General features: G+C 34.6%; 1 protein-coding gene across 2 annotated transcripts; it reads left to right on the top strand.

Annotated features, from left to right (window-relative positions):
- Positions 1-1,321: 1,321 nt before the first annotated feature.
- On the top strand, positions 1,322-20,626 carry LOC568883 (long-chain fatty acid transport protein 6). 2 transcript variants are annotated; one of them, XR_012386198.1, is made up of 10 exons: positions 1,322-1,838; positions 4,747-4,953; positions 8,253-8,411; positions 8,597-8,721; positions 8,868-9,062; positions 9,206-9,286; positions 12,299-12,497; positions 14,746-14,843; positions 16,509-16,639; positions 18,455-20,626. XR_012386198.1 is itself a non-coding variant. In XM_003199319.7 (10 exons), exons 1-10 carry the CDS (start codon positions 1,364-1,366, stop codon positions 18,629-18,631), a joined length of 1,857 nt encoding a protein of 618 aa, XP_003199367.2. In that variant the 5' UTR covers positions 1,322-1,363; the 3' UTR covers positions 18,632-20,626. The 2 variants fall into 2 exon arrangements, 1 of the variants encoding a protein (XP_003199367.2); XM_003199319.7 differs by having other exon boundaries at positions 9,206-9,296.
- The last annotated feature ends 4,086 nt before the right edge of the window (positions 20,627-24,712 follow it).

Below are 24,712 nucleotides of genomic sequence, written 5' to 3'. Positions count from 1 at the left end.
TCATAAAAACAATATGAACCATTTCATAATTTCTAATGGTTCCCTTTAAAACATTACAAACAATCGACTTTTAATCATTAAAAACTAGGCTGTGTGACTCCATTAGGATAATTTTAATATGAAACAAGACATGTAACCCAGAGGAACAATTATAGTTTCCATTATGAGCATTACAAATTCAATTAGTGTTTCTATTTTTTTCAACAGGAGCATCACTAAAATCCTTGTTCCATACACGATGACTAAAAGTTCTCATATTTTCTAATGTTTTTGAAAAAAGCCTCTTCATCTGCATTTATTTGATTCGAAAAACAAAGCTGAATTGTCAGGAGTCACTATTTTAGTCTTCAATGCCACATGATCCTTATGGAAGGAAATACTTTTACTCAGAAATAATGCATTGAAAGTCACTGCCCATATAAAGTTATGGATATTTGAAACTGATGTAGCCTATTTTTAATTAATATTAATAAGAGGTATTAATAAGCATTATTGACTTCAGTTTTGCTTTACATTTTGGAAATTCAGCTTTGCTTTACATTTTATTTAAAATATATATATTTATATTTGTTACCTATAGAAATACATAAATGCCTTATAGGGACTTGATGTTTGTGTTCTGTGTAATTATTATTCATAATATTATTCATCATTCATTTTCTTTTTGGCTTACTCCCCTAATTAATCCGGGGGGTCGCCACATCGGAATAAACCTCCAACTTATTCAGCACATGTTTTATGCAGCGGATGCCCTTCCGGCTGTAATCCATCTCTGGGACACATCCACACTCATATACTACGAAAACTTAGCCTACCCATTTACCTATACTGCATGTCTTTGGACTGTGGGGGATATTTTTTTAGTTCAAAACTTCTGTCAAAAGCAATAAATAAAAAATCTGAATTTTTACCAATTTCTCCAATTAAGTTGTTCTTTTAAAATATTTTTTCCCCATTAATAAGCACAGGTATACATTTTTATATAAAAAATAAAACATAGAAAGAAATAAACTAATTAGCATCATCAAAATTAAATAGATGTTTTCATTGTTGCAGTCTCACATTATAGCCTACCTGGACAGACCTTTTGGGCACTTGCTGACTGCCCATTTTTTAAGGTTTGGACCAATGGTGATGTGTTCCCTGTTGATGACTATATCTGTTTCAGTATGATGGGATGGGAGACGGAATCTGTAATGCTCTGTGAACTCTCTGGGCGTGCTGTTTGTATTTTAGGATAATGAAAGGTTGAAAACCCATGCCTTGCGCATGCGCAGTAGCGCGCGAGGCTATTTAAATGTGGGGTGAAGATTCCTACAACAAACAGTTCTCATCAGTGAGAGTTACGCATCATCACGTCGTGATGAGTTGGGCCATCAGCACTCTGGCTGTCGGGATTGTCACACTTTTGATTATCCAGATGAAGTTTTACCCTTACTTTTGGGATGATTTAATGTATTACGTTAAAGTTCGGCGAGTGGGGTGGCGGATGATGGCGAGGATGAAGCGCGGGGTTGTCACATATCTCCAGTGCTTTGAGCTGCAAGCCACAAACATCCCGGATAAGCCTTTCATTGTTTTTGAAGACCAGACTCTCACGTATAGAGACGTGGATGTGCGGAGTAACAAATTAGCAAACGTCTTGAAATCTCACCGTGGTCTGAAACACGGTGACATTGTGGCGCTTCTAATGAATAATGAGGCGGATTTCATCTGCGTTTGGCTCGGACTCTGTAAACTGGGCTGCGAGGTCGCGTTTCTCAACTTCAACATCAAATCTCAGTCTTTGCAGCACTGTTTGGACCGCTGTGGAGCTAAAACGCTAGTTATTGGTTCAGGTAAGCGTCACAAGACAACACCGCAACACTCAGGTTTATTCAGCGAAACATATTTTATGGGTGCTCTGAGCATACATTTACGTTACTTTATGGAAACGCAGTTTATTATTTTCTTTGCTACAACGTAAGAGAGGTTGGGACACTTTCTTTCCCCGTCACAGCCCCATTTCACTGGCCAACTTCCCCTGAAACTAAAGTGAACGTCAACATGTTGCGTCTTGTGAAAACAGTGTTCGATGTAAATGCAGAGAATTTTGCTACAGAAACGGTTTGTGAATATGTCATCATGACACACGACACATTCTCTTAAAAGAGAGTCTTTAATGTTTATTTGGAGTTCGTATATAATTGTGTTTTGAAAACTGTTTGTTAAAAACTTTTAAACACAAGAAAAGTTTGTCAAGTGGGGCTTTTGGGTCAAAATGTTTGTTAAAACAAACAAGAAACCTTTTTTTAGGCCAGCAGTATGAAAAGTTATGATTATTTTACTATATTAAAAGTGTAGATCACTCAAATTAAAATTCCCTCACCATTTACTATTCCAGAAAGTGATTTCAAACCTTGTGTTTAGTTCCTCTGAACACAAATAAGCTATTTTGAAAACGTGTAACCAACCATTGTCTTCCATATAAGGAGAACAGATGTTATGGAAGTGAAAGGTTACAAGTTTTCAACATTTTCTAAAATAGATATGGTGTTTCACATAAAAAATAGACTCCTAAAGGTTTGGAATCATATGAGGGAGAGTAAATCGTATGTTTTCATCTTTGGGTGAAATGTCTCTTTAATGTGGTAAAATAATAACATTTAAATATTCTTTCATTCATTTTCATTTCGGCTTGGCGCCTTTATTAATCAGGGGTCGCCACAGCAGAATGAACCAAAAACTGTTTTGGAAGGCAGATTGCCTTCCAGCCACAACCCAACAATGGGAAACACCCATACACACTTTTTCACATAAACTACAGCCAATTTAGCTTGTTCAATTAATCTATAGCGCATGTCTTTGGAGCATGTTTTCCGAGGCACCCAGATGAAATCCTCACGAACACTGGGAGAACATGCCAACTCCACACGGAAATGCCAACCGATCTGACTGGGGCTTGAACCAGCGACCAGCGATCAAGCTACCCACTGCGCCACTGTAGCACTAAATTTAAATGTAACTACATGTATTAATTTTGTTTGAGACAAGTGAAAAAAGGAGTAAATAATAACTGAATTTTTTAGTTTTGGCATCCCTTTAAATGTTGTTATTTACTTTGATTGCTTGTCAGACTTTTTGTTACATTGAAATAGGGCTGCACAATATATTGGAATTATCAAAATATTGCAATTGTATCTTTGTAAGACTTTCAGCACAGTTTTTTGAAATCAAACGGAGTGGACATGATGCAAAAATCTGAAACCGTTTTAGTATGGATATTGAAATGTAACCAAGGAAGCAAGCCATGATAAGAAACAGTGAGGCAGCTAAAAAGTAGTCGTTTCAAGCAGTGGTGGAAACTGACAAATCATACTTTGAGTATCATACATAGTCAAGTAATGTGAAAAAAATCTAGCTCTTTCAATATTTTACCTTGTTACTTACTTTGAACTTGGACTAACATGTCACTAGTGTCCAGCACCATAATCCTTGCAGCACTAATAGAATATGTGAAAATTATCAATTTATTTGGAATTGTAACATTCTGTTGTTCATTTAAGTTTTGTTTAAGGCGGTTAAGGCCATTTAATAATTTTTTTTCAGTCTTTTTTTTCATCATCAGTGTATCTTTCATATTAATTTCAAATGTTTTAGCATTTTCTTGGCTACTTTTAATGCTGACATCTGTCTGTGACCCTGACCCTGCTTAAAAGTACTTTTAATACTTTTAAGATTGTGACTTGATTGGATGGGAAACACAGGACTGATTATTTTGCTTACCCAATTACCATCAACAAGACAAAATAAACAAAATAATGACTGCAGGTTGAAGGAAAATAGTGAAGCAAAAAAAGCACAGACACAGGAAAACAGTTGACTCTAGTCAAGTTAAAAGTACACCGGCACAATTGTACAATTCCAGAGAAAAACTACTGTTGAGTAGTATTTATAATTAATTACTTTTTTCTTTTCTTGATCGTTTCTGATGTTTTCAGGTTTACATTAATATCCGCACCATGTTTCTCCACTGTTATATATTTTTATTTTTTACCTTCTTAAAAGTGTTTAGTTTTTTGCAACTGTAAAATATGTTAATATAAAAGTAATACGAAACTTGTTTTCATCAATATAACACAGCCCTAGTTTTAGACTTTTTTTTTTTTTAACTCCTGCATCCACATAGGCAAGGCAAGTTTATTTATATAGCACATTTTATACATGATGGTAATTCAAAGTGCTTTACGTAAACAAGAAAATAAATATGATGAAAAGAATCAAAAATGGTTAAACAGATTAAAATGTATTAAAACAGGTTTAAAGTATTAAAAGAGAAAAAAAGGCATAAGTGCGATCTGTCAAACATAGCAGTGCTCATTTAATAAAGGCACAGCTGAACAGATGTGTTTTAAATCTTGATTTGAATGTGCCTAATGTTGGAGCACATCTGATCATTTCTGGAAGCTGATCATTCCAGCAGCGGGAGGCATAGTAGCTGAAGGCGGATTCACCCTGCTTTGACTAATCCTAATGATCTGGGGATCTGTTAGATACTTATTCTATAAGCATATCTGTAATGTATTGAGGTCCTAGGTTATTTAGTGATTTATTGATTAGTAATTATTCCTTAAAATGTATTCTGAATGACCCGGCAGCCAGTGTAAAGACCTGGTGTGATGGGGACTGATTTCCTGGTTTTGGTCAGAATCCTGGCAACTGTCTGACTGTAATAATGACATTTTAGGCCTACTTTTGTTTTTGCAGACTTGGTAAAATCTCTGGATGAGGTCCTGCTGATGCTGACAGATGGTGGAATTGAAATTTGGGTGGCATCGGAGAGCTCCTCACACCAGAATGTCAAGACTCTGTTGGACAAGCTGGACTCTGCTTCTCCTGAGAAGCCTGTGGTTGATGCCCCTCAGCCAAACCTCATGTCCAACTTCCTGTTTATTTTTACATCTGGCACTACAGGTACAGTTCATATCAGGTTTATCATTTCATGAGCACAATTAGCTCCTGAAGTCTTAACATTTCTGTAGGATACATGGGCATAAATCTGATTAAACAGTAGCGGGGGACAATAAATATAAAACTTCTTTCCAGCATTTTTTTGAAGGGGACACAAATAATACAGCCGAATTGTACTAATAATATATGTCCTCGCAGTTAAAAATGGTTTTGTCATTATTATTATAGCATGGAGACTACGTCATTATGATTATTTTAAAAGTTTTTCTCAGGTTCAACGACAAAGCTAATTTTTCTTCAAAACTATTTATTGCATTGTTTGTTGTGTTTACAGTCAACTGACTGACTCCTGAAACAGAATAAATGCAAAAAAAGACATTTTCTATACTCATAATAACTAACTTGTTTACATTACATTTGTTAAAATGACCGATCATATTGTAAATCAGTGAGCCTGTGAGGTTCATCTGCTTAACAGCCACAACTCCGAAAACATAAAAAAAATTGTTCATCCCAAAAGAATTATCATTATCCCTTCAATAAAGCTCAACACCCTCACCTGACACTGTACATATGACTGACCCTGCTCTGCCTGTTCCTCAATCATTTCTTTCTCCTTTGCCAGTGATTGATAATGTTGGGTTAGTGTGTACAGTGTAGCACAGTATTAGCAAATACACAACTAAACAATATGCTAATTGTGGTCGTTAATGTTAAGTTAACATTATGCCAAGTCATCACAGATTAAACAATGCATGGGGAACGGCTTTAGCGTTAACAACAAGCTAACGTTAACTAGATAAGTAATTTTAATCGCTAATACAGCAGACTCCTAGACAATTACATCTGTAATCAGCATTTTTGCCGCAACTAATTCATGAACGAGTCTGCATTAACTACATTGAAGAGAATCGCTTTATTTAAGGTGGATAAAACCCCCTACTTAACACTGCCGCAGCCGCACACCTGACGTGTGCGTGTGTGTGACTAGGTGAGATGAGGGAAAAAGCACACAGTGGACCGAACCACTTTGAGGAAGGGGAAGGGGAACTCAACTGTTTCCAAATGCATTTTAAATGATAAATGTGGTTTTCTTTCTACTTAGACAATTAGGGGGTGGCTCCTGGTAGGATATACTGTCAGCTAAATACTGAAAATAATATTTGAGCGATTGCAACTTTGTCGTAGAAATGTATCTTTTGGATCTCAACAAATAGGCACTGTTGGTAATACAGGATTCTACGCTAAGGATTTGTTCTACTGGCCTGATTGGGGCGGTGGTTTAGATATTTACTTGCCCTGCCAAAATTTTCACTGGCTCTAACAACAACAACAACAACAAGCACAACCAAAAAAAGTTCATGGCTATTTCTTAACCATTGTTTCACTTAGCTGACTTTGCCTAATCATTTGTAATTATTGGTCATTTTATTAAGTGTTAAATGAAACTTGCCACAGGTTGAACGCTAGGTAAAGCCATGGGCTCTCTTTTTTCTCAATAATCTAAAAAAAAATAATGGATTTTTAAATTTTCAACTACACATTATGTACGGCTAGTATTGCATTGTTTCTACTTTGGCAAGTCTAAGTGTATGTAAATGGTCTAGGATCTTTTATTACATTTAAACAGCTGATAAAGTTGACAAATTGTATAAAAATGAATGAAGCTGTTTTATTGACACTGTAAGAGACACTGACACTGACGGGCTGTTCGTTCTTAATGATGTGATATGCCGTGTTGATGAGTTTGTCTATGTGCTTATAATATTAATAAGTTCTGTGGAGCAGATAAAGGGTTCTCTTCAGTCCTTTTAGCCACCATGCACACTATATATTAAATAATTTTTTTGCTGGTCAGTTATCTACAAATATAAACTAGAAAAATGAAAAACATTTGAGGTGAAGTAATGTCAAGACGAGGTCTGATTTGCTTCCGCAGCGAAAACACAAACTGGTTTGTTAAATAAAATAATAATATAGATAAAATAAAAGTGAAATTCACAGTTTCCAATAATTATGATTAAAACATCAAAGAGTAGCCTATATTAAACCGTTTTCATTGCTCAAGACAAAAGCATATTTTGAGAGAGTCAGTTTCAGTTTAAAATAATATGAAAATGGATATTCCTAAATATTAATATTGACTATAGAGAATTGAATAGTGACAATTTTTTTTACCCGTCCCAACACGAGGTCTGTGGGTTATTAGATTACCTACGCCTAACTAACACGTGCACATTTACATGTTATTTAAAATGAAACCATTCAGATGGCGCTCTGTGGCATGGCAGAAATATGAACTGATAATCTGATGTGTAAAGCGCTTTGACTGTATTTGCACGCAATTGACAAACAGTTGCATCTTAAACAATTTAAAACCCGATCATTTATGAGTTATGATCCTGTCCACTGTCCTGAGCATCTCACACACTGGATCTGGGCCATCCGGCAGTCCTTATTGTCGAGCCCTGTAATATCAGTGAACAGTGGGCAACTTCACCACTCGGGACGAAGCAGGAACTTCTCTTCAAAATATGCAAATGTTAATTAAAAGTATAATACGTAAGACTTTTTTATTAAAATTTTGACTAACAATAACTAAAGCAGTGTTTTGTCCAGTCGAGTACTTAAAATAAATAAAAAAATAAAAATAAATTTTCAAATATGAGACATTTTAACCTTGGACAATGGCATCATATATGTTACTGTCACTTTATGGAACTAACACAGATACAATATGATTAGTTTATTGAAAATGTTTTAGACTGGTGCACAGATCTGGTGAAGTGTATAGTAATATAAATGTAGTATTTGTTATAAGCTAATATTAATCAGCCCTTTTCAAATTATGATGGTACATTCACTGTACTTTCAATTGCTGTGAAGACATAAAGCCATAAGGCTTGGTAGTATTGTTGGTAATTGGTAATTATTGGTAGTATTGGCCAAAAGAGGACAAATTTAAATAAAAATTATGTACATGCTTCCAATTTTCCTTTTTGCATCTTAATAAGATCAAAACCCAAATAGAGATTTTGTTAAATGCCTGAGCAAGTTATGGCCTATGGCTTTTGCACAATGCGATGCAAAAACACTATACTTCAGTCAATTTCCATTTAGAAGTTTTTTTATTTTGATTTGAGGTGTACAGTGGTTTAGTATTAGCATGCAATGCAATGCATCTGCTGAAGCATGGGAATCTTTAAATGATCCAACATTTGTTTAACTTAAAAAAAAAAAAAGGCACTAACTGACATTAAAAAAAGTCAAGTAGACTTGGTCTCACTTTTTTCCCCCCTCAGGACTACCTAAAGCTGCTCGAATCAGTCATATCAAAGCTGTGATGTGTATGGCCTTCCTCCGTTTGTGTGGTGCTTGTGCTGATGACAAAATCTATCTGACGTTACCACTCTACCACATGTCTGCGTCTCTGCTTGGCATTGGTGGCTGCATTGAGCTCGGTATGATCTACAAAACTCTACAATTCTACAATTACAATGACAAAAATAAAAGCCCAACTTAAACACTTGCTGTTTTGCCATACATTACATCTACAATAAAGATGTTTAAGAACACCTGTGAACATCCCTAAGGGAAAAGGCTAAGGATTTAAGGCATAATCCTAATACTGAGCATTGAATTTTAGGGGCAACGTGCGTTTTGAAGAGGAAGTTCTCTGCCAGTCAGTTTTGGAAGGACTGTCTGAAGTATGATATTACTGTGTTTCAGTATATTGGAGAACTCTGTCGATATTTGGTCAATCAACCCAAGGTACTGACGTTTGTACTGCATTTTACTTTTTAGTTTGCATTGTTTTGTCAAGCATAAGATATAATTGGGTAAGTTTTATGTTGAAGACATTAACATCATGCTGGCAATATGGGTCTCATCACACTAATGTATTTGGTGTCCTTCAGACTCTAGAGGAAGTAGCTCATAATGTTCGCCTCGCAGCAGGAAGTGGACTTAGGGCTGATGTTTGGAAGGAGTTTATCAGAAGATTTGGAAAAATCCAAATCCGTGAAGCTTATGGGTTGACTGAAGCCAGTATTGGCTTTGTAAACTACACAGATGAAATTGGACCGATTGGGCGAGCCAGTTATTTTAATAAGGTCTGTTTCATAAGATTTGTGTTTTTTATTTTTTATTTTTTTTTAAACAACTTTTCATAATATGAATGAGATCAAAAGATGTATTACAGTTAAATTAGTCTTAGTGTATTTTCATCTGTAATGTGCATGCTTTTGTTTTTCAGCTTAATCTGCCTTTTGAATTTTTAAAATGTGATCCACAAACGTTTGAACCCCTAAGGACCGACACTGGACACTGCATTAAAGTGAGTAAAGGTGAGATCATTAAATTTGTGGTTGTTAAAGTTTATTATTTTCTAAATACAAAAGTTAATAGGGATGGGTAGTATTCATGATACACTTATTACAGAAATATAACAAGCTTCATATGATGTATCAAAAAATACTTTTAAAAAAAATACTGCCAATTTTACCAGTGTTGAGGAAAGTTACTTTACCATTAACATATTGAGTTACTCCTTAAAAAACAAAGTAGTTGCGTTACTTTTTATGGTAAGTAATGCCAAAGACTATAGAACACACAAGATGCGTCACTCGAATCTTTTTGAATGGGGATAAGTGTAACGGTCAATATGGTGAATTAAGCCCCGTATACTAGTACAGGAGCCAATCATCAATCGCTAAAGGCCGACAATACTCGGACAGATGTGAGTTTCTGCAGATTTTTTGTGATTTTTGACATTTGGAAATGAAACTGAAGGGACAGTTGTTTAATTTTACTGATGATTCCTAATATGAAATTCAAGTGTAAGCTTTGCAAGCAATGGAGAATTTGATGTTTCCCCAAAACACACTGTATTACCCACACCTTCATTTACCTGTAAAAATGCATAATAAAAGTAATAATTTAAGATAATGTTATCTTCTGAGAACATCCTGACCCCAGGGGTCCATTCTTCGTACATGGATTACTCAGTTAGCTGGATTTGGATATTGACGATTTGACACGATCCAGGATCGTTTCGTTCTTCAAAGCTGATCCGAGAGTTGTTGTCATAGCAACAGTTCTGCTAGCTTAAACCTGATCGGGAGCAGGTTCAATTTGTATAAACAGGATTAGATCGGCTCAGTTCAAGCGAATATAATACAGAAAGTATGTTCCGAATTCTGATATTTTCTTACAGTAGTAATTATATACACTTGGGAAAAGAGTAAACATTTTTTAAACTATATATATAATTTATAGTTATAGTTATTAATAAAATAAATAAAGTTTTATATATATATATATATATATATATATATATATATATATATATATATATATATATATATATATATATATTATTAATAAAACGTATGCAATCTGCACTGTCGAAATGAAAGTACAAAGACTGCCACCTGGTGGTGCATAGAGAACTTATTGACATGAACTTTTTAGATCGCTTAGTACAAATTGTGTATAATATGAATGCACAATATGTGACTTTTTTTTTTAAAAGCAATAATACATTTATGCAGTCATAAACATGTTTTGACAGTTAATTTGCCAGTGATTTGATGCTTCACAAAAGTTGCAGACAACTTTACCAATATCAAAATGCTTTTGTAAACAACCAGTTATTCTTTACACCGATTAAAAAAACAGCTACTATTATAAAGAAAATCTTTTCTAAATGTAGAACTAAATGCATTGAAATACATCATAAATACTCTTGACACATGAAAATGTAAAGCCTGCAGCTCACAACAAATGTGGAAGGTTATTGCGTCATATTTAACAAGCCGTTTACTGCTAATTTGATGTAATTTTGCTCACATTGATAATTGAATATTAATCAGATGATGTCATTATGCTGCTGTGCCGTCAGCCAATCATGGCATTGCTGATCATGATTTTGAGGATCGATAGATCTGTCCTTCACAACACATGCAGCGATCTCAGATCAGTTTATCCAGACATTCTTATCTGATTTGCGAACTTTTTTGAAGAACCAAATTAGCCAGAGATCAGTTATCAAGATGAAAAGATCCAGGATCTGCCAAATCATCTTAGATCATTTAAGCGAGGTAAGAAGAACGGACCCCAGAGCTGCACATGCTGTGTATATACAAATTAATGAAAGTTTAAAGCAATATGTTTGCTACTTCACAGTAAAATAGTAAGAAAAAAAGTTAAATCACTGTCCATTAAGACAATCCTCTTTTCCTTTTCTTCAATGTGTTCAAGTATATAAAAATTTTCCATCCCAGAAATATAAGGCCGTGGCCTCCGATCTTCGTTTCTGTCTGTTCCTCATTCTCTCAATAGAAATCTTTGTTTCTGTCAGAAGCACATTCTCCCTTAAACATGTAATTTAATATGACTACTTTATTTCAGCATTTTTTTTTTAAAACAAAATTTTCAAACAACAAAATAACTGCTTATTAAATGTTTATTGAAGTAATCTAAATATTATAACAGAATTTTTAAACTTCATGCATGACTTTTCTCGTTTCTTAGAAAATGATTATAATCATGTAACGTGTTACTTGTAAAGCATTACCCCCAACACTGAATTTTACTGCCCATGAAATGGGTGGTGAATGTAGTATTATGTTCTAACTAATAATCTGCATGAAATGGTTTAAATGTCTTTCTGTATGAACTTTCACAAAACCATATTAAACAGGATGAGGTATTGTAGAAATTGACATCTAGGGTCACGATTGACAAATCGATCAATCAAATTATAAATTATTAGTTTCTAATGAATGATTTGTTTGTCTTAGAGTAGGTGTTGCAGGTATATATATATATATATATATATACATATATATATATATATATATATATATATATATATATATATATATATATATATATATATATATATATATATATATATATATATATATAATACACACACATACACGGGTATATAAATATAATTTATATCATTTTACTTGCCTTTAAACTCAACTTTAAGTCTTTAAGAATTTTAGAAAATCTTAATTTAATAAATTATTTTATAATAAATTTAAGAATTTGCCTGGAGTATGAACAATTTCGGGCTAGACTGTATAAAGTAAATCATGTACTTTGGATCAATGGTAAGTTAAAGTGAAAGAAATATACCATGATGTAAATGTATGTGTGCTTTTACTAACAGTGTAAAACAAAACAAATTGATGTTTGATGGCAAACTAGTTGGATTAAAAAAAAATAATTCAAATAAAAAGAAGAAAAAAATTAACAAAAAATAAATGTGACATTCTGAAGTGTGTTAAGTGGGTATGCTTCATGTTATCCTCAGCCAAGCATCATGTGATTTCAGGGGAAGCAGGGTTACTGGTGGCTCCAGTGGTTTTCACCAACCCTTTTCTGGGTTATGCGGGTGATAAAGCCATGTCAGAAAAAAAACTGCTGAGGGACGTCTTTAAGACAGGAGATGTGTATTTCAACACAGGAGACCTGATGCTTCAGGACCACAGAGATTTCGTCTACTTCAAGGACAGAATTGGAGACACATTCAGGTTTTTATTTCACTGTTTACTCTGTTTGAAAAATTTGTTGTAACATTGATAATCTTTATTTAAATCAACCAGCTTCTCCTCTTGGAGCTAAAAGTTAAAATTATTATCTAAATTACTAAAACACTAAGTACTAATTTATTAAAAGTCATCAGTCATAATGATACCCTTGACAGGATTTTGTGTGGACCACTTCAGCTTTCAATTTTCATGCAGTTTTTGAACCCTTGAGCTCTGGCAGAGAGTCTAGCCAAGACTAACTTAGTGGGACTTCTAAGGAATCTACCTAAAAGTTCAACATTCCTGCAGTAAAATTACAAACCCAGGGCACTTCCTGTCCAGTACTTCCTTTAGGAGTTTCCTGTTTGAGCCCAGTGGTCTTGCATTCACTGAACCTTCACAAAGAAACCTTTGACACTCATGTAAATATGTGTACTTAGAGTTAAGACATTTACATCTGTTCTTTAAGCAAGCATTTTTCCAATTGACAAACATGTACCAACTATAACACTGATATAATAAATTACATGTCTTTATTATTGTGTGTCAAGTCTTTAGCTGCTGCTTTAAAATTCCAATGGTCAGTAGGTCAGATGTGGTTCGCCACACGAAAGCTTTTGAAAACCGACTTTTCAAGTGCTGCATTGTGAAGGAACAAACATTTCCTGCTTGTTGACCACAAATGCTATCAGAAACACACATTAGGGCCAATTCACACTGCTCCGATAAAGGCCTACAAACAAGTTGGCCATTGTATTTTTCCATGTTCACACTGCCTCAACAATTGGCAAACACAATAACTAAACAACTAATTAAATGATTTTCCTCAGGGCCTAAAGACATGTAAATGAAGCCTATCTGGTCCTAGGTCTGATTAACTCTTGGGAAAATCATATCACATTGCGCAGACTTTCCTTCTGTTATTGAGTTCCTGTAGCTACCCAATATGAAGGTTCCTATTATTGACCTTGTAATGGATTTTTTTTTCATATTGATGATTGATAATTCTATATTAACATTATAAATTAAGGTTTTGCTAAAGTAAAGATTTAATCTATTATAATAATTGGGCTATTACTGCTAATACTTACTATTTACTTTAGCAAAACTTTAATCAATTTATAATATCAATATATAATTATGAATTAATAAGTGATTTATCAATATTAAAAACTGGGAGAACGAATTATGGAAGTGTTTCTGAATGGGTTGAGAATCATTATTTTCCCCCAAAAAGGCACTTTTAGGATTAAAACACTAACTAGAGTAAAGGAAAACTTATATGAAGAACTTATATTATACTTACATGAGAAGATGAAGAAAAAAAAACCTAAAAAACAAACAAAAACTTAGTCAATATATAATTTTCAGTCATCAATATATGATCAGCAAAATATAAAAAATTTCCATCACAACGTGTATATATTCGTTCATTAATTTCTTTTTGGCTTTATTCCTTTATTAATCTGGGGTCGCCACAGCGGAATAAACCACCAACTTATCCAGCTTATGTTTTCCCACACAAACGTGAGGAGAACATGCTAACTCCACACAGAAACGCCAACTGACCCAACCGAGGTTCGAACCAGCGACCTTTTTGCTGTGAGGCGACAGCACTATCTACTGTGCCACAGCGTCACCCAACATGTGTATATATACATGCATGGGAACAAAACTAACAAAAGACATCAAGAGAAATATGAAATTTACTTTGCATTCATAGAACCTCTAACTAAAGAGTGGGGTTGAACTTGGCTGACAGTTTAGTTATGATTACAAAAACTTAATGTGGTTAATGTGGCCTGCCTTTGTAGTACCACTTTTTATTGAAAAAAAAAATTAAGTAGTGTACCCAAAAATATAAATTCTGTTATTTGACATTTGTTTATTATAAGAACACAAATTAAGATATTTTTGATTGTATCTAAGAGCTTCTTTGTCTTATATAGACAGATAATGAGCCAAAAAAAATGCCATGTGACTTCAGTGTTTCAACAAATCAATCAAAGCTTGATAAAATATTTTATGTACCAAAACACTTTAAAGGTCAGATTAGACTGCACATTTACCACAGGCAATACAGTACTTGCATGCTGCACTGCAGGCTCTAATAGCAATACATAATACGCCTTTAGTAAATGCGCACACTGGGAACCTATAGCAAATGATCTTGCAGAGTAGAGACCATAGGCCCAAGAAGACAACAAGGGGTAGTCATGGATTCATTTTGAATTTTGTTGTTTGTTTGCAGATGGAAGGGGGAAAACGTCTCTACCACAGAAGTTTCTGAAGTGTTGGGCAGTCTGGACTTCCTGCTGGATGTCAATGTGTATGGAGTCACTGTGCCAGGTGGTATGACTTTGATTATAATCTCAGTCTCACATTATGTCCTATTACTAAAGATTGTATGAAATGCCAGTAAACTAAAATATTTATAAGCTGTTTTTCTGTCAGTTTTTAAAATGGTTTTAAAATTATTATAATTAACCTTTTGTGTGCTATTCAAATTTACTACCCTTTTCTTATGTTCGTTTGTGCCTCATTGACATCCATTATTATGATATTTATGATTGCAAAACCATGACTGCATATAATCATGCATTCTTGATTGTTTGTGGTTTTCCTTGTTGGGAAGAGGTAAAAGGTGTCATTTTTACTGTTGATCATCAGTTGACAGTGTTAAGCCTTTTATATAGGCCTGTGCAAAAAAAAGTTTCTTTTATATGAGGGGAGTTTTATGGAGTATAACAGCAGATTATAGTGTGTGTGCATACATACACTTACTATGTTTACTATGTTTTGATAGCTGAGCTGTGTATTTAAATTTTTTCAGATATATCAAGATAAGTGCATAAGGTTCTCTCTTTCTCACACACACACACACACACACACACACACACACACACACACACACACACACACACACACACACACACACACAATACACCATATAGAAGGCAGAAACATTTTACATTGCAACAAATAATCAACAGTATAAATTAAAAATGTGTCTCTTTCCAACATGGAAAACCCCAACAATCAAAAATGCTTGATTACATGGTGTCATGGCTTTGCAATTTAAAAATGTCATTATAATGGAAGTCAATAGGGAAGCCACCAGAGGCGATCTTAGGAATTTTTATTTTTGGGGGCTCAGCTCCTCATAAGGTAAAAAAAAAGTCGTGTGCGTGCGTGCGTGCGCGTTGTCCTGATAAGGTGAACGCCGAGAAAACCAGACTGCTCCTCCATGTCATACAGGTGAAACAAGGTTATCTATCTCAAAGAACTGCAAATAAGCTCATATTATAACAATTTATCGATTAACACACACCTTGTTCTCTCGCTGTCCACAGCTGTGGTTTGCTGATCATGTGAAAAACAAAATACAGGGAGGAGACGAATTCTGCCGCTGTTTTCTTATCAAATTTAAAGGGGACTGAGGCCATAATTTAGTGTACAGTTTATGAGCTAATTGCAAAAGTTTTAGGGGGGGCTGAGCAGAAATATAGGGGGGCTACAGCCCCCCTAAAATAGGCCTAGCAACGCCCATGGAAGCCACAAACACAGCAAAGGTGAAATAAATTTGCCCAGAGTTTTTGAAAACATTTTCCTAAAAAATGCATCAAAATAATATGCCACCAAAAATCCTTCTATTTGCTGAAACACAAAGAAAGATGTGGCCTAATTAAGACTCAAAATCACCCCATGGTGGATGAAAGATTCCCCATAAGCATACAAGGGTTAAATAACTATTAAATACAGGGTTAAATACACTTGCCATTTTTACTATAGCCACAATTTTGTTACATTAGCATGCATATTGGGCCATCTTTATTGTCGAATCCTGCTTTTAAGAAAACTACAATTTAAAAATTATTTTTAAATAGCCAAAGTAGCTTGTGGGAGAGGCTGTCTAACCTGCCACAGTAGAAATCTACCTCCATTTGGTGGGTTGGCATGTGTTAACGTCAGGTACTGAACCGTTGAATGAATAACAGCTTATGTTTTTGCAAGGTTATGAGGGTCGAGCTGGAATGGCCGCTGTTGTGTTGAAGGATGGTCATGAATTAGACGGAAAGAGAGTCTACAGTCATCTGCTCCACACTCTTCCTCCATACGCATGGCCATGGTTTCTGAGACTTCAGGTACCTCTCTATGCTCACCTTCATGATCATTATATTTTCTCATCGTTTCATGGTTATATATTCAGATGTTTATTTAAAAAAATGCATTTGATTGTCATTTGTGATGCTTTGTGGAAATGTAGATCTTTCATTCCTTAAAGCTGTTATTTATGACCTTTTACACATAGTCGTTTTTATTTTTAACCTTTTTCTTTCAAAGTTGCACAATTTAATTCCTCGACTTCTGTGAAGAAAAATTAATTTATTTAATCAAGGATTAATCAGGATTAATCAATCTTTTTCTCTTGTATGATACCATATATTGAACAGACATACTACTTTTTTTACCGTGTTGCATACTTTTTAAAGGGAACTGCTGACAAGACTGAAATAGCGGAATAAGATAAAATCTCGTGCGGGGGCCCTTGTTTCAGACTGCTGTCTAATAAGAAGTCTAGACACATGTCACAAGCTGTCATGATGCTTGTAGAAGTTGTGAAATGTATTAAAGATGCACTTAATTGTTTAGTTCTGGTATGTAGAGAAGGGTTGCAGAAAGGAGGAAGTATGTCTGGAGGCAACACTGCAAAATGACTGATAAGTGACGTTACACCAAATCTCCACCAGTTAATATCAGTTGTGTATGTATGCTGGAGTCGAGGAAATGTAAGTTAGTTGCGAACTTCTTGAATGTAATTCTTGTATTGCATTGGGGTACCAAACCCAGAGCTCTGTCATTGAATTAATCATTTGTATCTGATAAATTACTAATATTTTTGGCATTGAAGAAAACCCTTTTCAGACCTTTTCTTACTGAACATGCATGGAATCGGCTTAATATTACAACACTTTTTAACCCTTATGTTGCTTTATGCTGTTGGGAATGTTTTCATCCACTCTGGGGGGATTTTGAGTCTTAATTTGGCCATACGTTTTTCTGTGTTTCAGCTAGCCAAATGATTTTTGTTGACTCTTTGTGATCTTATTTTGACACATATTTTGAGAAAATGCTTAGAAATTCTTCAAAGGCACAATGATACACCGATAAATACTTTTTTCAATTTTCTTTTGCACAAATATGTTAATCAACTTTAGTCCTGATCAAAACTACTAAATGTTTAAAAAAAATTTTATTTTAATTGCCAAATTCATAAATGATGTCACTGATTGGTGAAAAAAACACAAAAAATTACTTTTGATATAAAGTAGTAGGACTGGATTTTTTTACCAGTCTTGGGAATGAGAGATTAATAACAGCATTGCTTTTGATGCATTGTTAGTTTTTTAAGCAGCATAAGATTTTCATTTTCCCCCCCTAGTTTACTGTTTATTTATAAACACATTTTTTGATTGCTGAATTATATGGTGTCATGGTTTTGCATTTTTGATTGTTGGTGTGTTTTTCCCTGTTGGGAAGGATCAAGTTATATGGAGTACAAGAGCAACTTAAAGTGCGTGTATGTGGGTCTGTGAGTGTGAGCGTGACCTTTGCACACTTATAAATGCGTCTGAGAAAATCTAAATATGCATCTACATGGCGTAAACAAAAACAAACACTATTTTTGCACAAAAGGTAGTAAATTTGAACAGTGCACAAGGATTAAATATTTCTATGTTGCAAAAAATTGGAGTTGTGTTGACAACAACACAAATCTTCTTTTAATATAAACATTATTGATGTAAACATTATTGATTTAGAGATGAGGTAATTGGATCGTTTTAGAATATAGTGGCAGTGTCTGTACAAATATGCAGTGTACCAATCCTGGATGAAATCACACCCTGCTGCATGTTGCTTGTGTTTTAATGTGCTTTTCCTGTTTTTGTCTTCGACAGACTTCCTTAGACATGACGGATACATTCAAGCAACAGAAGGGACTGCTAGTAAAGCAAGGCTTCAGTCCAGATACTGTCCAAAAGCCAGTCTACCTGCTTGACACTTCGCAGAAGACCTACACCCCCCTCACAGCCCAACTATATGATGACGTTGTATCTGGCAAGATAAGGCTTTAGGTGCATTATAGTCAATGCAGTGAGAATCTGGAGAATCCTACAGTTACTGGAAGTTATCCCTGTATGTGGCATTTTAGCTGCTGTTTTTTTTTTCTTCTTCTTCTTTTTATTTATTTATTTTTTTTTATTTTTTTTATTTTATTTTTTTTTTAAAGATTTTTAGTTACATAGTTGTGGAGGTGTTGATTAGATGTTTAGCCCAAACTGGAATGTCCATTTCTTTGACATCACAACAGATAATCCATTAATATTATTTCATAGACATTTAATATTTTATAATATTATTACTACTATTAGCATGTTCCGATCACTGTGCTCAATTTGTAACTTCTTACTTGTCTTATTATTAACCGTAATTAAGCACAGAAAGAGTTTTATATTTATTTATAAGAATATAACAGCGGCCTAACAAATGTTTCCTGCTTGGTGATCATGTAAATTCATGAATGGAAACTAAAACCTATGATTCCTTAAACTAACTGCTGCATAATATATGTGATTTATTGTTGAGTATTTACATTTCAGTCATACTTCTACAGATCTCTCATGGGATATTTATGTTAATGCTTTTATTCCAGCGAAGGTTTAAATTAGTCTTGCCATTTCATTCATATGGAACTGCATATACAGTGCATCCAGAAAGTATTCATAGCGCTTTAATTTTTCCAGATTTTGTTGTTACAGCCTTATTTTAAAATGGAACCGTCGCCCTTGTCTAAGGTCAAGAGCACTCTGAAGCAGGTTTTTTTATTCAGGATGTCTCTGTACATTGCTGCATTCATCTTTCCCTATATCCTGACTAGTCTTCCAGTTCCTGCTGCTGAAAAACATCCCCACACCATGATGCTGCCACCACCATGCTTCACTGTAGGGATGGTGTTAGCCTGGTGATGAGCAGTGCCTGGTTTTCTCCAAACGTAATGCCTGGCATTCACTCCAAAGAGTTAAAATTTAGTCTCGTCAGACTAGAGAATTTTGTTTCTTATGGTCTGAGAGTCCTTTAGGTGCCTTTTTAGCAGATTCTAAGCAGGGAATGGCTTCTGTCTGGCCACTTTACTAGACAGGCCTGATTGGTGGGTTGCTGCACAGATGGTTGTCCTTCTGTAAGGTTCTCCTCTCTCCACAGAATAACACATGAGCTCAGACAGAGTCATCATCGGGTTATTGATCACCTCCCTGATTAAGACCCCTTTCCCCCAATTACTCAGCTTAGATGGCCGGCCAGCTCTAGGAAGAGTCCTGGTGATTCAAAACATCTTCCATCTTATGGCCACTGTGCTCATTTTTTTGTTATCTTTCCCAGCCTTGTGCCTCGAGACAATCCTGTCTCAAAGGTCTACAGCCAATTCCTTTGTCTTCATGCTTGGTTTGTGCTCTGACATGCACTGTCAACCCTGGGACCTTATATAGACAGGTGTATGCCTTTTCAAATCATGTCCAATCAACTGAATTACCACAGGTGAACTCCAATAAAGCTGCTAAAACATCTGAAGAATGATCAGGGGAAACAATGTACCTGAACCCCATATTTTTAGGGCTTCACTGCAAAGGCGGTAAATACTTATGTACGTGTGATTTTTTTTTTTTTTTCTTTTTTTTTCCCACATTTTATTTTTTAATGAATTTGTTACAATTTTAAAAACTCTTTATTTCCACATTGTCATTGTGGAGTATTGTGTGTAGAACTTTGAGGAAATAAATGAATTTGATCTGTTATGGAATAAGGCTGTAACAAAAATGTGGGAACATTTTTTTTGGATGCTATGAAAACTTTCCGGATGCACTGTATATGTAATGCAATGAAATCTGTAATATTTTTATAATATTAATGGGTCTGTTCATTCTGTCTGCTATTTGTTTGACTGTACGCAGTGCTGGTCACTGGAAATCCAAGGGGATTGTTTTGGTATCTTTGATAACGTATGACAAAAGTGTGACTGTTATTCTTTTGTTAGCATCTCGCTTACAGTGTAATAAAGCCCTTTGATTATTATTGTTCACTTGTTTAGATTTAGGCTGTTTTGGTTTAAGAGCAGCAATGCTTAAACTTGGATTTTCTCCACATATAATGTTAAGTAATAGTTCACCCAAAAATCCTCAAGGGATTCTAAACATTTGTGTTTCTTTCTTCAGCTGAACACAGAAGTAAGTTATTTGGAAGACCTATAACCATTCACTTCTACAGTATTTGTTTTCTTACACTGTAAGGCAATAATTACATGTTTCTTTTGTGTTCAATAGAGAAAATCATCTCATTTATTCTCCCTCAAGTTTTCATTTTTGAGAGAACGATCACTTTAAATGTCATTAAGTTTGTTAAAATCTTGCAAAGGCTGTTGCACACCACAAGGGGGCAGTACACGTGTATATATGTTGATTAAACAAGTAAGGGATATATAGCCTAATAAATGGTATATATAGAGCATTGTTTGTTACTGAGTAAAGTTACTCAAAATATACACTGGTATTGGGAAATATTATTCAACAGGCAGGTATAAAATCTGCTAGATTAACAAGATGTATTGTGTTATAACAGTTATGTATGATAGTTGATCACATTTAACAGTGTTAATAGTTGTAGCATCATCATTATTAATACCAGTTTAATAAAAAATGTCATTATTGTTATTAAAATAAAATGCAAGCAATATGGAAAGTGTAATTTGTTTAGAGTTTTGAGATTAACGAATATTTTGCCCATTTATCTTTGTCTTCCACATTAATTCATTCATTTTTCTTCAGCTTAGTTTTTATCAGGGGTCGCCACATCGGAATGAACCGTAAACTATTGCGGCATTTGTTTTTATGCAGCGAATGCCCTTCCAGCCACAACCCAGTATTGGGGAAACACCCATACACTCTCACATTCATACACTGTGGAAATTTAGTTCATCCAATTGGTACTGTATGTCTTTTGGACTGTGGGGGAAACTGGAGCACCCAAAGGAAATCCTTGCCAACGTGGGGAAAACATGCAAACTCCACACAGAACTGCCAACTAACCCAGCCAGAACTCGAACCAGCGATCTTGCTGTGAGGCGAAAAGCCACATTTGAAAATGTTACAGTTAAAAGGATGGATTTGTGTGATATTGTTTATTCAGTTCAATGCCTTAAAGAGTTTTTTGCAGGTAATAGTTGTACTTTAAAGTTGACAGTATAATAAAGCAACTTAAAGTTTGACAGTTTAGTAACTAAGGCTTAACTAATTCAAAACGTCAGTTTTAAACTAGTTATACAATTAGATGCTCTCAGGAAAAAATTTAAATATATCATTAATTCATTTATTTTCTTGTCAGCTTAGTCTCTTTATTAATCCGGGGTCGCCACAGTGGAATGAACCGCCAACTTATCCAGCAAGTTTTTACACAGCGGATGCCCTTCCAGCTGCAAACCATCTTTAGACAATTTAGCCTACCCAATTGACCTGTACCACATGTCTTTGGATTGTGGGGGAAACCCATGCGAACGCAGGGGGAACATACGAACTCCACACAGAATTGCCAACTGAGCCGAGGCTCGAACCAGCGACCTTCTTGCTGTGAGGCGACAGCACTACCTACTGCACCACTGCTTCGCCCAATCTATATCTTTAACTAAAAAATGTAAAAATACTCGTCCTCAAGTGCTTTCAAACCTTTTGTGTTTTTTTTTAAAGTTGAACACTATACAGATATTTTGAAGAAAGAGGAAATCCTGTAACCATTGACATCAATAGTAGAAAAAACAAATACTATGGTAAGCGGTTACAGGTGTCCAGCTTTCTTAAAAAAAAAAAAAAAAACTTATTTAACAAGATAAATGTTTGGCACAAGTAAAGGGTGAGTAATTGATGATAGAATTGAGTGAACTATCCCTTTAGAAATAATGTCAATGTTTAAAACCTTAAATTCTTCACAATTAACTCAAAAATCAGTTTGTGTTCAACAAAAGTGAAAACAGTATGTAAACTGATTAATAAGTCAGAATGTATTTGTAAAACAGACAAATATATGTTTAGATTCTGCAGGTGGCATTCACAAGGCCATGGCAGAAGTTTTATGAATGGAAAAGAGGCCACACAGCTGGTAAATCATGAGATAATCACAACATATGGTTGGTTGTTTGGTTGGTTGGATGTAGTAGTAGGCCTACACACACATTCACTTCATGGTAATATTCAAACTAGGGGTTCACACTGAAATGTAGATTATGTATCCATAATTTACGTAGCAACTCGTACTAAAATAGTCACCTTTACTAATGTACATCACTACACATTATTTTATTAAATAATATGATCTAACAATGAACTTTGTTTGTTAACGCACAGTTTCCACTAACCTCAAGTTGGCCAAAGTGATTTTAAATGCATATAATCCGTAATCACCATTACTTACACACAGACCTTTTACTTTTGATCTTTTTATTTTCACTATTTTAGCCATATCTAGCCATTATAACCAGGTTTTAAATTAAAATTTTTACTCACCATCAATTTGACTACGGGGCTACAGGTAATTCAAAAAGTTTAAAAACACTTTTGGTTGGGTTTAGTGAAGTATTTGGGCAAGTAGTTTAATAGATGATCTGTACGACAAGTGCCACCTCTTTGTGGATATGTACAAGAATAATGTGGCTCTGAAACATGTAACAAAACATACCCATATTAACATATTTTAGATTAGCTAAATTTTAAACAACACTGTCTAGTAGATTTGTCATCTGAAACATGCAACGAAACAAATCTGAAGCAAGGTATTTCACAAAAATGTAGGCTGATGCATGCATTTCCAATGTGCCTGTGCTGCACTAGTGGCCTTGTAATGTGCACTAAGGTGTCATTGACTTATAATTTAATTATAATAATAATAACTCATATTATTTAGAAATGGCGCCTTTCTGGACACTTCAGGTCACCTTAAAACAAGCATCAACAGATACACCAAAACAAATTAATAAAACAATTATTAAAAAATAAAACAATGCCAGACAAAATTATATATACATAAACATATTATGCTTCCCAGAGATGGGTTGCGGCTGGAAGGGCATCCTCTGCGTAAAAACGTGCTATGTTGGTGGTTCACTCCCTTGTGGCGACCCCGGATTAATAAAGGGACTAAGCCGAAAAGAAAATGAATGAATTAACATCATGTACAGTTGAAGTCAGAATTATTAGCCCCCCTTTTGAAATTTCTTTTCTTTTTAAAATATTTCCCAAATAATGTTTAACAGTGCAAGGAAATTTTCACAGTATGTTTTTCTTCTGGAGAAACTCTTATTTGTTTCATTTCGGCTAGAATAAAAGCATTTTTTTATTTTTAAGCACCATTTTAAGGTTAAAATTATTAGCCCATTAAAGCAATTTTTCTCGATAGTCTACAGAACAAACCATCATCATACAATAACTTGCCTAATTACCCTAACCTGCCTAGTTAACCTAATTAACCTAGTTAAGCCTTTAAATGTCACTTTAAGCTGTATAGAAGTGTCTTGTAAAATATCAAGTCAAATATTATTTACTGTTATAATGGCAAAGATAAAATAAATCGTTTATTAGAAATTAGTTATTAAAACTATTATGTTTATAAATGTGTTTCTAAACAGAAATTAGGGGAAAAATAAACGGGGGCTAACAATAACTTTAACTGTATATCATAAAACATGAATATAATCGTGAAACATGGCTGGAATTTTTACCAGCCACAGCTGATTTTTGCCCTCATTTGGGAGGTTAATTTTATACTTGAATTATAAATATTTTTATACAATTTAGTCAAACGTTCAAAGGCATGATTTTAAAATAGCATTAACTTTATAAAGTTAGGAAAACCTTATCAAATTATCAAATATTATATTATAATTCAACATTAAATGTGTGTCCTATTTCAGGATTGTTGTTAATTCTCCAGCAATTCAGAATCAGTTGAAAATGTCTAATCAAGTTTAAAAAGGACAAACTTTACCATTTACTAAACTGTACACACTCATTTGAACACTTTACTGCATGTCTTTTGCCTTTGGGGGAAACCGGAGCACCTGGAGGAAACCCACGTGAACACAGGGAGAACATGCAAACTCCACACAGAATGGACCCAGC

Source organism: Danio rerio, chromosome 10, assembly GCF_049306965.1.
Source record: "Danio rerio strain Tuebingen ecotype United States chromosome 10, GRCz12tu, whole genome shotgun sequence".
Classification (NCBI taxonomy): Eukaryota; Metazoa; Chordata; class Actinopteri; order Cypriniformes; family Danionidae; genus Danio; species Danio rerio.
This window is presented reverse-complemented; position numbering and strand designations above follow the sequence as displayed.